General features: G+C 44.1%; 1 protein-coding gene across 1 annotated transcript in view; it reads left to right on the top strand.

Annotated features, from left to right (window-relative positions):
* The first annotated feature begins 701 nt into the window (after positions 1–701).
* Positions 702–14,289, top strand: part of LOC148033176 (uncharacterized) — a 42,045-nt gene continuing 28,457 nt past the window's right edge. Inside the window, 7 exon segments of the mRNA XM_087682345.1 lie at positions 702–729; positions 889–1,141; positions 1,650–1,741; positions 1,971–2,069; positions 2,201–2,334; positions 2,445–2,508; positions 2,617–2,974. Coding sequence (XP_087538471.1) covers positions 702–729; positions 889–1,141; positions 1,650–1,741; positions 1,971–2,069; positions 2,201–2,334; positions 2,445–2,508; positions 2,617–2,974 — 1,028 coding nt within the window.

Genomic DNA, 14,289 nt, shown 5'->3' with positions numbered 1-14,289 from the left:
CAAGCAAGTAGAAGGAGGACCAAAACAACCTTGCACAGAGGAGAAGGCGGACCGATCAAGCAAGCAAGAGCAAGTTTTTTGTGTGTCAATATGGGTGCATTTCAAAACGCAGGTACAACAGGGGTGCTGCTTCTGTGAGTCGACTGTGAAGAGCCAGAGGCTTGTAGCTTGCATCGATCAAAGCCACAAGGTAGGTGCTTCTCCTCTCTTGGGTGTGTTTGAGGTTAGAGTGTGTGTTTTAGCTGCGTTTCAAAACGCACTCTCAGTCAGGTTGGGGCTTCCACAAGGCCCGCTCTGGCTCCAGCAAGGTTACTAGTGCATTTTAAAACGCAATTCATAACCACACAGTGGACAATCAGAGAGTGCTAATGTGCCTTTTGCAGCTCGCAAAGCAGGGGATCTGCGAGTGATGCAAGGCCAGTAAGGCGGCCCTCTAAACTTTGCAAGAGGCAGTCCGTGTAGGCGGGAGAGAAGTATGAAGACTTGCTCAAGAAAGCTCCGTATGTATGGCCTGTTTCAAGTGCGTTTCAAAACGCAGTCGTAGTCACAATGGGGCTTCCTCTTCGAGTCCTGCAAGGTGGCCCTCTAAACTTTGCAAGAGGCAGTCCGTGTAGGCAGGAGAGAAGTATGAAGACTTGCTCAAGAAAGCTCCGTATGTATGGCCTGTTTCAAGTGCATTTCAAAACGCAGTCGTAGTCACAATGGGGCTTCCTCTTCGAGTCCTGCAAGGTGGCCCTCTAAAGCTCTAATAGCCACCAATGCTTTTCAAGAAGTATGAAGTTTGCTCAAGAAAGCTCCGCTGTACAAAGATGTGCTTCTCTCTGGCACTTATGATGTGCTATTATGATGGCCAATTCCTGCTATTATGATGGCCAATTCGACTCACAGAAGCACATCATGGTTCAATTCCTGAGGGCACCCAATGGCGCTACAGCGAGTTTCTGAATGCTGTCAAGAAAGGCAAAGTGGAGAGGGTCCGCTTCAGCAAGGATGGTTCTACCCTACAGCTCACTGCTGTGGATGGCCGCGTCAGTGTCACGCTTACAAACGACATCTCTGTACTTGAGACTCGTGTTATGATTCAGGATGTAGCCGGTGCTAATCAGGCCAAACAGTTACCAATTTCTCTTCCCCTATCTGGGTACTGCATACTTTGTTGACAGGCCCATGGGTTGCTTTATGAATAGCCTGCTCCCCCTGTTGGTAAACTCAAGCAATACAACACGAAATCTATACACATTGCTTGTGATACTATGGTGCTGAAACTGATACTGTAGTGTGTTTTCAGCCATCAAAGGCATGCAAATCCTCACCAAGCCCAGGTGTGAAATCCTGAAATCAAAAACCCTGACAGTCCATCCACTATCCAAGTCAATTTGAGCTCTTAATACGCCTATGTATGATGGGAGGTGCAACATAACTGTGATACTCCACACTTCTGGCAGCTTAAGAAGCTATTTTTATATGCATTTGCCGCAATAGAGCCCCTTTCCTGTTTGCTCCTCTACGCCTTCCATAAATTGCAAGAAGTTTTGGACTTTCTTGATAACCCTGACAAGTACATGCCTTGGGTGAAAAAATTCCCAAGGGTTGCCTTTTGGTTGGGCCGCTCTGTTGGCCATCAATGCTCTATTGGCACGTTGCTCCAGGTCGGGCAGCACTCCAGGTTATGTACAGGAAAGGGTCGGTTCTGGTTATGTTGAAGTTGCTGCCATGGAGCTCGAGCTTGTGTTGGCATACAGTAGGAAATGGAACTGCAGAGGCCAGAGAATTGGGTGATTAAGTGGTGCATTTTAAAACGCAGTTCTTGAGCTTGGATTGCAGTAACATGTGAAACCCGTAATGTAATGTCACATCTATTAAGGATTCCAACTTCTGCAGTATGACTGGATAGCTCATGATCTGTTACAAGCAGAGAAAAGGGCTGCGTTTTAAAACGCAGTGAAATTGGATGATGCTAATGTATGCAGAGCTATTGATGCCATTTTATGTGGAGCATAAAGTGTTGGATGATGCCATTGTATGCAGAGCAAACACAGTGAAATTGGGTGATCCCATTGTATGCCATTGTAAGTAATGATATAGCCCAGATGATGCAAGCAAAAGTCATGATGCAAGCAAGTGAAGTTGCATGGATGTTACATGGACTGCACCTAGATGTAATTAGACTTGCTCTTCAAACTAAAATGTTACATTTCAGCTACAGGACAGTTGCCAAGTACTCCAAGAATAGAGTTTGAGACATTATTAGCTTGGTTTAAGACATTATCTGCCATTATACTTGCAATGTTTGGCCATTTAATAATGGATTACTCTATACAAGCTCAGTGCTTTGTATTTTGTAACAGTGTTTTATACTTTGTTTGCATTTTGTAACAACGTTTTAAAACGCTTGCATTTTTTAGCTAGCGTGAGATGAGACTTTTGTTTCTCGAATGTTGCAGGTCAAACGATCCAGTCTCTCACACGTATCTACTTGTGTTGAGCATCTCAGCAGAGATATTACTGGTATTTTGAAAGGCCAATCTCAGGTACTCTTTGTGCATATTCAAGTAATACAAATAGATATATATTCAAGCGCTACACATGTACTGATTCTTTTATGTGGTATTTCAGTCATGTCTCCACGAAAGGCCAGAGGCAAAGGTCATGCAAGATCATCCAAAGATAATTTAGCCACTCCACAAAAAAGAACTCGTGGATCATCCCTCTCTACAGTTCTAGAGGAGGGCACACCAACTATAGAAAGTGAAAAGACTTCGAGTGTTGCAGTGAGGACTTTAGATCCTCAACTGCAAGAAGAAAGTGAAGAAGGAGATGACACAGTGGTGGGGCAAGGGTCTCAACTGGTACAGGAGGAAGACGAGGAAGCAACAAGCCAGGTTTCCGATATTGATATGCAAATGGTAGGATGTGGAGATGTAATAAGTCAATGTAGACTTCTATCTCAAGAAGTTTGCCCTCGTATCCCCTTGTGTCGTGTTGAGAAATAAGCCAAAAGTCTAAGGCATAGTCTAAGCCTTATCATATTGTTGTATGTAAAGTGTCCTTAAGTTTGGGGGCATCTATCTTTTGAGGATACCACTTTAGTGAGTGGACTGTTGTTGTAGATAAGTGTGGGAGAATATTGAAGAATATGAGAATGAAGAATGGTTGAGCCTCCATATCCCATGCTGTCCACTCTCCGTTGCGCGTCTTTCTCCCTCTCTTGTCAGTTGGTATCAGAGCACGAGTGCGGGAGCTCAAATTGGAGTGAGGAGTGCGTCGAATCGAGGTCTACATCGACTTGGGAGCTAACTATCCACCATTGAAATCAGGTATACTAATCTCGATTTAAACCACCCAAAGTAGGTACCGGGCTTGAGGAAGCCATTGAGGCTCAGATTTTGAGCTATTGAGTTCGCATCGGATGCATACGGGAAGAGAAAGCATGCTAGAAATCATGTATGACAGCAAGGAATCAGTTTGTTTTTTGTTCAAAATCGAGTCATGGATCGATGCCGGAAGCTTGGGGGCTGCTTGAGCTCAGCCCTAGCTTAAGCACAGGGTCTGCTTGCAAGAAAGAAGCAGGGGTGGAGCCCCGAGAGGAACACCAAGGAAAAGGGAATTCTCTTGCAAGAAAATCTATCTTGTAACATCAACAAGCTTGTTTATCATGTTTCATATGATCACAATGAAGAAAAGAACACCAGGCACAACAAATCTTCATGCAGCATCATGTAAATCTCCCACGGTTTTTAATAGAATCAACCATATTCTTCAACATCCTCACAAAATCCATCAATAGAACAAAGAAAGCAAAGAAGTACACCATCTTTGAATGGAAATACATCACATAGTATTCTTCTTCAATATCTTCATAGTCTTCTCTCTCAATCTCTCATATACAATCACTCTGTTTGAGTAGAATTGGCTATCTCTGACTCTCTCTCACACACTCCATCAATAATACATCATATCCTCACTACAATCTCTCTAAATTACTCTCAATAATCACTCTTAGGTCGTGGATACCCCTCCCAAGAGGCATGTCTGATATGAAAGGTCACCAGAGCCACTACAGTGTCTCTTCACAGCTCACTACTGTCACTTCACTCTAGTCTTCTCTTGAGTCTTCAGCAGCTACTTCTTCCACTTCCTTCAGCTCTTTTGCACTTGTATTCACCTCTTTCCAAGGCTAGAAAACTTTCCCAAAATCACACATACATTCCACAGAACACTTACAGAACAGTCTACAGAACAGTACCAGAACAGAAACAGTACAGAAACAGAACAGAAACAGAACAGAAGCAGAAGCTCTACAGAAGACCTACAGAAGGTTACAGAAGGTCATCAAAACCTCATAACTCACTCTCAAACCATTTCAAACTCTCACAAACCATTCAATAAACTTTCACAATATCTCATTCTTCATCAATCAATACTCCATCCCTCTTTACAGAAGACAATCAGAACAAAAACAGACCAAAACAGAACAAAACAGAAGGTATACAGAACCATTCAGAACCTATCAGAACATCACAGAACCATCAACAAACATCATAATCTTCCAAAACACAATCAATATCATCCAAAACCCTCTCAATCCACTTCCAAATCAATCAATCATCCCATAAAATCAATCATTCAGCTCTCAAAAACAACAAAAATCATCCAAAAAACAAGTCATTTCAACACTCAACATATCCCCACACTTAATAAGGAAGCGTCCTCGCGACCCAGGAAAAAGGGAATACAAGTTCATTTCAAAGCTCAACTTTGATCTTCATTATCTTCTTACAAAGAATCCATCCACCACGACCCCAACTTATAACCTGTTTCTGATATAAAAATACAAAGAAAGGAAAACTCTTGTGACATTAACACCCTTATAAATCATCACAAATTTGTAAAGGATATAAAAGTTTGCTTCTTCTTCATCTTCATTTTCAATACTCCATCCACCACCCCAACTCGACAAATCTCCAAAACATAGCTCGTATACAAAATCCAATAGGAAACCACCACGTTCGTTTGACATAAATGAACTCACAACACAAACACTAATACACAACACAACCATCTGAATGACTTCTTCAAAAAGAAGAGTTTGGCATTAAAAAGCTTGCACCATACATTGGAAAGGTATCAATGAAGATGATCCCTCTTAAAAGATTGATGTTGTCTGAATCGATCCATAGATAAGGATTCATCTACAAAGTTTTTAGGAGGATTTTGAAAAAATTGGAGACAGCACATCCTTTCCAACAGGACCAAGTATCTGCTAGGCAAACAGAGGGCATGAAAATACAATATCTCCAACTGCTGGGAATCAATGCTAACATTGACATTCATGCACAACTTTGGGATAGGCTTTGAATCAGTATGAGAGTGCCTATGCATATACGCCAGGTACCAAGCAAAGTGAGCAGTTAATCTCACTGAGGGATCTGCAGACTGTGAATATTGTTGGGCAAAATGAACATAGTTTTGATAAGCTTGACTTGAAACTGTCCATTCCCCTGGAATTACTGGCCAATTAATCTGTGGTCCTGTAAGGCAATCATCCGAACTCCATCCCCTTCTTCGGGAAATCTGAGTATCAAAACCGGCACAGTCACTAACCAACTGAGGTGGTTGAGATATGGAAGTGTTAGGAGAGGGTAATGGAATAAGGGAAAGTGGATGTAGGGAAGGATAGGAAAAATCATAAAAGGAAGAAAAGGTTAAAGAAGGAGTGGCAGAAATTTGGAAGGAATCACTAAGGAAAGGTGTTAATTGATAAATAGGAAATGTGGAGGGTACGTTTATAAGGGGTGAAGGACAGGGTGGAGAAGGGGAAAATACCCTATCCTCAATAAAGGAACAATAAGTGAAAATAGGAATTTGAGGGAAATTGGAAGGTTGGAAAAGAAGTGGTAAAATTACTGTGGAATTAGATTGAGAAAGGGAAAAATATATAGCATAGCGGTGAGCCAATTGTTGGTAATAGAGGAGGGTAGGAACAGAAGGTCCCAAGAGAGATCGTCTCTGATAGGCATCAAAGAAAGTAGCATCAAATGGATTATGTTTGGAAAGATAGGTTAAGAGATCCATCCTCAGTTGGTTAGTACTCTGGGCAAAGGTAGGAGCTGTGTTTTGTCTTTGATTTAGGACCACCAAATCAATCATGGGATGCCACGAACTATCCTGACAATCAGCTACTTTGGAGGAATAACTCTGAAACATATCAGCTATGCGCAACTCCAAATGATTGACATAGAGAACAGCCTGTAAGACCACATCCCCCACATACCATGCCATATCTACCTCATCTGGAATTAACAAATCTCCTCGGAGATACATATATGACATCAGCATGGTGTCTGGCGTGACAGAATCTTCAAAGAGCATTCTAACTACCTCTGTCAACAACTCAGCAGACCAAGCCCCACTCCAGCCATCCTCTGGAAAAGGTAAATCCATTGTGGAAAGCTTCATATAGAAGACCAGCTTCTGTAAGTGGTAGTGGACAAAGAAAGAATGGTCAGGTAAGACAAAGTCCTGAAACTGCTCAAAGGTAGACCATAACAAGTCCATTCTGGACTGCAATCTTTCCACTTTGTCTTGGAATAGAGGGCACAAAGTAGCCTGTCTCTGTAGGGCAGCCAAGTCCTGCTGTGAAAGAGAGGGAATTAATGAAACAGGAGGGCTTGGAGGAACAGAGCGGGACTTTGCAAGCTGATCTTGCAACTGCTGGATTTGGGAGGCTTGGTTGGCCACTGTGTCATTAGCCATCTGTAAAGCTGAAAGCTTGTCATCTAAGAGAACTTGGAATTCTTTCGCTTCACTGGACATCCTCTCCTTCTCTGCTGAAAGGCTAGTAACCTGTGACTGAGCCTCGAATAACTGGGTTTTCAATGAAGAAATCTCATCGCTTTGAGTGGCAACCAGTTGGGTTTGCTGTTCCATTTGCTTAAATAGATCTGCTAGGGTATCCTTAGCAGATGCTAACTCAGATGTTGCCTTATGCAACTGGTCTTTGGACTGCATGAGCTCCTCATAGAAAGATGCGTACAGCTGTTGAACACAGGCTGTCACTGACAACTCAATGGAACTTTGAATATCCTTGCAGAGGAAAGGAATGGCATCTCCTGAGACGAGACTGTTTAGGGAAGGAACTGAGATCTCCAAGGATCCTTCTCTATGTGCTCTGAATAGGTTATTGCAAGTGAGATACCCAGGGAGTTCACTGCCAGAAGTAGCAGGGATAGGCACTGAGGGAAGTACAGCAGGGGCTTTGTCCGCTACCCTCTTCAAGCGTTTACGCTGTATGACCAGGGGAGGCGGAGAATCATCATCCTCAATGTCAATAGGTGCTGACTCTTCTGAAGGTGGAGGAGGAGGTACTGGATCTGATGGAGGAGGTGGAGGCACAGTCTTCTGTAAACCTGAATAGGTCAAGAAGGCAGACAAATAGGACCCGTAGGTAACATTGGTAACATTACCCCTCGTGACTTTAACAAAATGCTGATCCATCTTAGTAAGGAGGTATGTGCTCCAATCAATGGCAACTCCTTTTAGCACCATCCTGGAAGCTGTGAAAAGCTCTTTGGACAAATAGTGGGATGGCGTTTTGGCAGGCATGAACCTGTCCTGAAGGAACTGACACATCGTCTTCCAGACGGGATCAGTAATCATAGAAAACGAAACTCCTGAAGAGTTGATCACTTTCTTAACATCAAGGACTTTCCTTGTCTGCTTCTGCAACAGCTTGAGAATCTCTTCATTAGAGAAGAGCTGACGAGTGGTCACAAAAGGTTCTCCTTTGGAGGGTAAGGACAGAGCCTTCCCTAAGCCTCGAGATGTCAATGTCATAGACATGCCTTGGACTACGCCTGTCTTCTTGCTGTAAGAGGCCAGGAACTCATCACATACGGACGGATCCTCTGGAAGTAATGGAAAAGGAGTGGCCACAAAAGCAGCAAGTCCTGCCTTCGTGAGGGGCTCAAAAGTAAGTAGGGACGAGTAATCCCTACTAACTAGTGGGACGTACTGGATAGGGGGAGGAGCATGAGAAGGTGCCATTCAGATGGTTACACACACACCACAAACACAGACAATCAAGGTGAATGCCTGCAAAGCAACAGACAAAAACCAAGGATAAGAGAATTACCAAATAAGACGTGACCCGACCTACTAACCCCAAGCAAACCACATCCTAGAAAAAATTTGACATGACCTCGAGACAAATGCGACCGAAAGCTTCATGCGATGCATCAGACAAACACCCTGAACCCCGTATCAGGCAATAAAAGAAAAAAAACTGCATACCGTACCCGTAATCGTAACTAAGACAGGAAACCAAAACCATACCATATCCAACACATATCAATACTACCGCTATGATAGACCAAGACTGGACCATGGAAAATAACACTAATGACTGCGTATACCCATCCCACGAAACGGTTCATTAAAAAGGGGATTAAATGCAGTGAAGGGGGAGTTAATTTAATGAAGGGTTGACTTTAATAAATTATTAAAATGGGTGAATTTTTATTAGGTGATAAACCTTAATAAGAAAACGGCGGTTCCTTATTATAATTTTAATTACCAATTATTAGGTTAAACGGTGCTTTTATACGATTCCCGGACTTCGATTCCCGACTGGGTCTCTAAATGCAATTCATTGATTATAAATTAAGGTGATGTGGAGCGCTTTTTTGCCAGCGCGTGCTCATGTGACGGCTGGTTGATTTTAATTTAAAATTTTAGAGTGCCTCTGTAGCGCACGTAGCGCGTGCTAAGTGAACGGCTGGTTTATTTTAATTTAAAAAGTATGTGTGTTTAGCGCGAATGCGCGTGCCATGGTGGGTGAATGAAAGGGTTTATTTTAACAATTAATTGTGATTAAGGGGAAAATAAATAAATAAATAACAGAAAATAAATACCTGGAAGGGTGTGTATGAAATGCAGGAATGCGCACGGAAGAGTCCCAGTAAAGGAAAAGCAAAAAGCACTGATGAAACAACAAACAACACCTTAGCAGATGTGTTAATTTGATTTATGTTGGTTTTTATTTTTATTTATTTATTTTAATATTTTTTTTAGTTGTAATTTTTTTATGTTGGAATAAATGGAAAATGAGCAAGGGAGGTGAGGGAAATTTTTTAGAAGGTTTTTAGAATTTTTTACAATTTTTAAATGATTTTTCCTATTTTTTTGGCAATTTATGGGTAATTTTAGGAAAGATGGATTTTTCTAAAATTATAGGAAAGGCAATTCCTAGCAGACAAAGGTCCAAAAATTGGCAAAAGACCGAAGGAATTTTTAGAAATTTTTTAGAAATTTTTTATGGAAAAATTAATGTTGTGATTAATTAAGTCACATTAATCACATTAGTCACATTAGTCACTTAAGTCATAGCAGTCCCATTAGTCATAAGTCAGGTTAGTCAGGTAAGTTAAAACAACTAAGTTAGGTTAGGTAACCTAAGTTAGTTGAGTAAGTCGACCTAAGTTAATGAAGTAAGGTTAAGTAGGTTAGGTCTGGTAAGTTAAATTAGGTTAGGTTAGTTAACCTAAGTTAAAGTAACTAAGTTAGGGTTAGTTAATTAAATTAGGTTAATGGTTAATGAGACTAAGGTTAGTGCCTAACCTTAGGTGGTGGAGGAGAAGGAGAAGAGGGAGTGGTGGCGGCAAGGGGAGGCGGCGAACGCGGCGGGCGAGGTGGCGCTGCGGCGACGACGGCGGGGAGGCGCGGCGGCCAGTCGAGCCGGGCGGCGACAGGGCGATCGTGGGAGGGAGGTCGCGGGCGGCCACGGCGCGGCTATAGGTGGCGACCTGCACGGGAGGGAGAGGAAGGAGGGGAAGGAGAGGGGAGGAAGGAGAGGAGGGAGGGTAGGCGGCGACGGTAGAGGGGAAAGAGAGGAGAAGGAAAGGAGGGAGTGAGAAGAGGGAGAGGGAGAAGAGGAGTAGGAGGAGGGGAGGAGGCGGCAGGAGAAACAGGGGAAGGAGGAAGTCGTGGAGGGGAGGGAGAAGAGGGAGGAGAGAAGGTGGAAGAAGATGGAGAGGGCGAAGAATGGGAGGAGAAGGAGGAGAGAGAAGTGAGGAGATAGAGGAAAGAAGGTGGAGAAGGAGGGAGAAGAGGGAGGAGGGAGAAGGAACGCACAGAGAGGGAGAGAGAGAGAGAGAGTGAGCAAGAACAAGAGAGAGAAGAGAGAGAAAGAAAGAGAAGGTGGTTGAGAGTCGGGGGGGGGGGGGGGGGGGAAGGGTGTCCGTTGGTTGTTTTTTTTTTAAAAAAAAATTATTATGATTTTTTTTTGTTTAAATAAAAGGTGGGCGGGCAGGGGTAAGGGAGGATGGGCGGGGTCAAGAGGGGGCGGATCCCCGTCCCGCGCACGTGCGCGGGGCGGGGTAAAAAAATTTGCCGTGACAGGATTGAAATGGCGCGAGGAAGACGATACGGGGTACGCGGACACGACCGAGGCGCGTGGAGATTCGTAAAATCGAAAAAAGGCGCGTTCACGCGCAAAACGAGAGCAAGAAAAAAACGTAAAAAGAAAGAAAAATTAATAACTCCCAATCCGGAAGTCAAAACGAAATATCGTAAAAACGAAAAGTGGGCAGGACGACAGGGGGGAAACAAGAAAAATATGGGACGAGGGTTCCGGGAGGGATAAAGGGCGGTCACGTGCAAAAAACACAAAAAACGAATCAAAAACGCAATTTAAAAATTAATATCGAAAGATCCGTGCATCGGAATGAGGTGCGGAAAAAAGGAAAACTGTGTAGAAAGTTGTGCCCGACAATCCTATCACATCAAAACAGAATTCCGACTAAGGTAAGACGCGTTCACATAGAAAAAACCCAAAAAACAAACCCGAAAATGGGATCGGAAATTAATATCGGACGAACCGTTTACCGGAATGACATGCAATAAGAAGAAAAAATGTCCGCAGAAAGGAATGGCACAGGGTTATCATGTTAAACCGCAGTTCCGGCGGAAATAGGAGGGGTTCACATGTGAAAAACTCCAAAAATACGCCCAAAAACTCATTTAAAATTTAATAAGTAAAAATCCGAACGTCGAAAAAGGGTGGAGGAAAAAGGAAAAAGGTAGGGGAAGGCACAGGGGACACGGATGTCAAAGCAGATTGGAATTCCGATACAAAAAGAGCAGGTTCACATGGAAAAATGTCAAAAATACGCACGAAAAAGTCATGAAAACCCCGGAAAATTAATAACGGACAAACCGTGTATCGGAATGATGCGGAATAAAAAGGAAAAATGTCAGGGGAAAAGCGTTGGTCAGGGCTATGACGTTAGATCACGGTTTCGAAGCAAGAAAAGCGCGTTCACATGGAAAACCGTCTAATTTGCGTAAAATACTTCAAAAATTAATAACTCGAAAACCGTGCACCGGAACAGGGGTAGGTAAAAAGGAAAAATGGACCGGTCAATGGGAGGAACAAGGCTATAAGGTTGGATTTGGATTTTGGTGAACGTAGGATGCATTCACATAGCAGGACCTCAAAATCAGGGAATGAAGGAAAACTGCAAGGGAACAGCCCCAAGGGTGGGTGGAACATAACCGGGCGGGCGGGAAGGGACCCCATCAGGGTAAAAGCAAATCATGGTATTCATGCATGAGCAGGGTAAGGCATATGCAAAGGATATGCAATGTAGACGCGCAGGGACGCGTCCCCACACTTAAGACCTTAACGGATAGGGTTAACCGAACAATAGGGACCTAGGACCACGCCACAGACCATCCACTAACTTCCCCACACTTAAAACATGACCATCACTAAGAAACAGAAGTTGTAGGGTTAGAAAAACTTGGCCCGTTTCGTCAAGAATCAAGGTTGAGTGTCGATGGCACGTCCAATGTGGTTGTCGGCGCTGGAGGGACCAAGGCCTCTTCTCGGCATACGTCCGACATGGCAGGGACCACGCGGCAGCACCCAGGGAGGTAGCTGATGGAAGGAATCGCAGGAAATTCGTTGTCGATGATGAGGGATATTGCACTCAACTCACAATCACTCAAATGAAATGAAAGAACAGTCACTCGCCCCATGACTAATATCACTCGAGGAAGAATGATTAAAACCCATATCTCATACCCAGTTGAGGAAACGACAAGGGGAAAATGGTGCAGAAGGAATATGCCAGGGTGCACAGTTGATGGTGCATTAGTGCGTCCAACCCGTCTGGCATAAGGGCAAAGAGGAAGGCAAGGGAGCCTTACAGTGCAATGTACAGAACAGGGTGATGTGTCTTGTGATGACGGTAAAGACCCATCCCGTGGGTGCATAGGGAAAGTGGAACATATCTGACTCCAAGTGTCGTAACGTCCCTCAATCTCACCTCTCGGTAATTGATTGAAGAAACTCCAGTCACACTCAACCCACCCTCTGTCTCACTCTCCGTTGATGGATACAGGAGGGCAGCCTTTTCCTGAAACCCATTGATGTAATCCTCACAGTCACTTGTGCAAAGATTGTATGCCTTGTGCGCATTTGATGGTGCAACTGTGCATCCCGCCCTGTGCCGGCATACGGTGCGAGAAGGAAGGCCAGGGAGCCTTATAGTGCAGTGCACAGAACAAATCGTGCTTTGTGCTTTGAGAGGCCCATCCCGTGCGTGCAACACTTCATTCACACTTCTCACCTCTCATTCGATTTGAAGGGAAAAGACTGGTCTCTCGCCCCACCCTCTGTCTCACGCTCTGTTGATAGATACAGAGGGCAACCATACTCACTTCCCCATCCGGTTAGGATGAAAGCTCACATCACTCAAGGAGTTGTCGATGAAGATCACGTCATCAGTTGTTGAAAAGGCGTACCCAGGGAGGTAGCCATCAAATCGAACATTGTATTGGATAGGAACATGTCATCTGCTAGCGGACAGTTAGTCACTTTACAAAAAGACCCATGACACAGCGTACCAAGGGAGGCAGCTTCGGAAGTGGATCCTAGGGATATCAATCAATGAATCCACTTTCTGGACTGCTGGGTGTTACCACCTTTTCCACAGCCAGCTTCTTGCCCAAGGGTGTTTATCACCTTTTCTTGGAACGAGGCCTGCTATGACAGGGAATTGCTTCCTTTTCTCTCATAACAGATGTGTTTATTTGTTTTTTTTTCTTTGGTTTTTTTTGTTTCTCTTTTTCTTCTTTTCTTTTTTCCCTATTCCCGAGGGTGTTTCCACCTTTTCTCGAAGGATAGGTCGGCATGACAGGGACCTAAGTCCTTTTCTCCCATGACCGATATGTTTTGTTTTGTTTTTTTTTTTCTTTTTTTTTTCTATATTGAACAAGGGAATGGTAGAAAGACCATTTGTCAGAACCCACCTCGCCACTGTCGCTGGTGGAAAATAGAGGATAAGAGATCAAGGCTGGAAGGGGGATTTGAGGGGACAGAGGATTGCGTCCACTTCATCAAGAGTGATTGAAGAACGGCTATCAGAAGTAGCATCATAACAAGTACAATGCCGCGCCAACGAGGGAAAGGATCAAGTGCCCGTAATTGTCAAGATCCCCAAGGAGGGAAGTACTTCTTCAGGCGATATCCATTGATCAGAAAGGGATCATCAGAGGCATCAAGGGTCTGTACTTGGACAGAGCCATTAGGGTTGACTGCAAGTACCTTATAGGGGCCCATCCACCGCTGTTGGAGCTTGCCAGGAAACTTGCCAAATTGTGAATCATAGGCTAGGACCAAATCACCTTCTTTGAACTCCTTGTGCTTGATGAAACTGTCATGGTAAGCCTTGCGTCGAGCTTGCGTGGCTTCCATGCACTGTAGAGCCATCCGACGAATTTCGTCCAAACATTCCAAGTGCAGGAGACGGCGTTGCAGTGAATCGTCATCCCCCAAACGCTCTTTGATCGCCACTCTCAAAGAGGGTAGTTCCAATTCAACAGGAAAAACAGCTTCTGTACCATACACCAACTGGAAAGGTGTCTGTCCCGTTGCTGCTTTATGGGAGGTTCTGTACGCCCAGAGGGCCTCTGTAAGTCGATCGTCCCAATCACGACGATGTGCGGCAATTGTTCTTGTCAGAATCGAGCAGAGGATGCGATTGGTGACTTCGACTTGGCCGTTGGCTCTGGGGTAATAAGGAGTGGACTTGCGATGGCGGATCTTATACAACTCTGTCAACTCTTCCATGACTTTGTTGAGGAAATGAGTGCCTCTGTCACTTACCAGCTCTAAGGGACTGCCAAAACGGGTGATGATATTCTCATACATGAACAGGGCCACGCTGTTACCATCGTCCCGCTTGAGGGCTTTAGCTTCACACCACTTTGTGACATAATCCGTAC

The sequence above is a fragment of the Lygodium microphyllum genome, chromosome 7 (genome assembly GCF_053477565.2).
Source record: "Lygodium microphyllum isolate KBCC chromosome 7, Lygodium_microphyllum_v1.1.10, whole genome shotgun sequence".
Taxonomy (NCBI): domain Eukaryota; kingdom Viridiplantae; phylum Streptophyta; class Polypodiopsida; order Schizaeales; family Lygodiaceae; genus Lygodium; species Lygodium microphyllum.
Note: the sequence above shows the minus strand (reverse complement) of the source record. Positions and strands in the feature narration are given on the sequence as shown.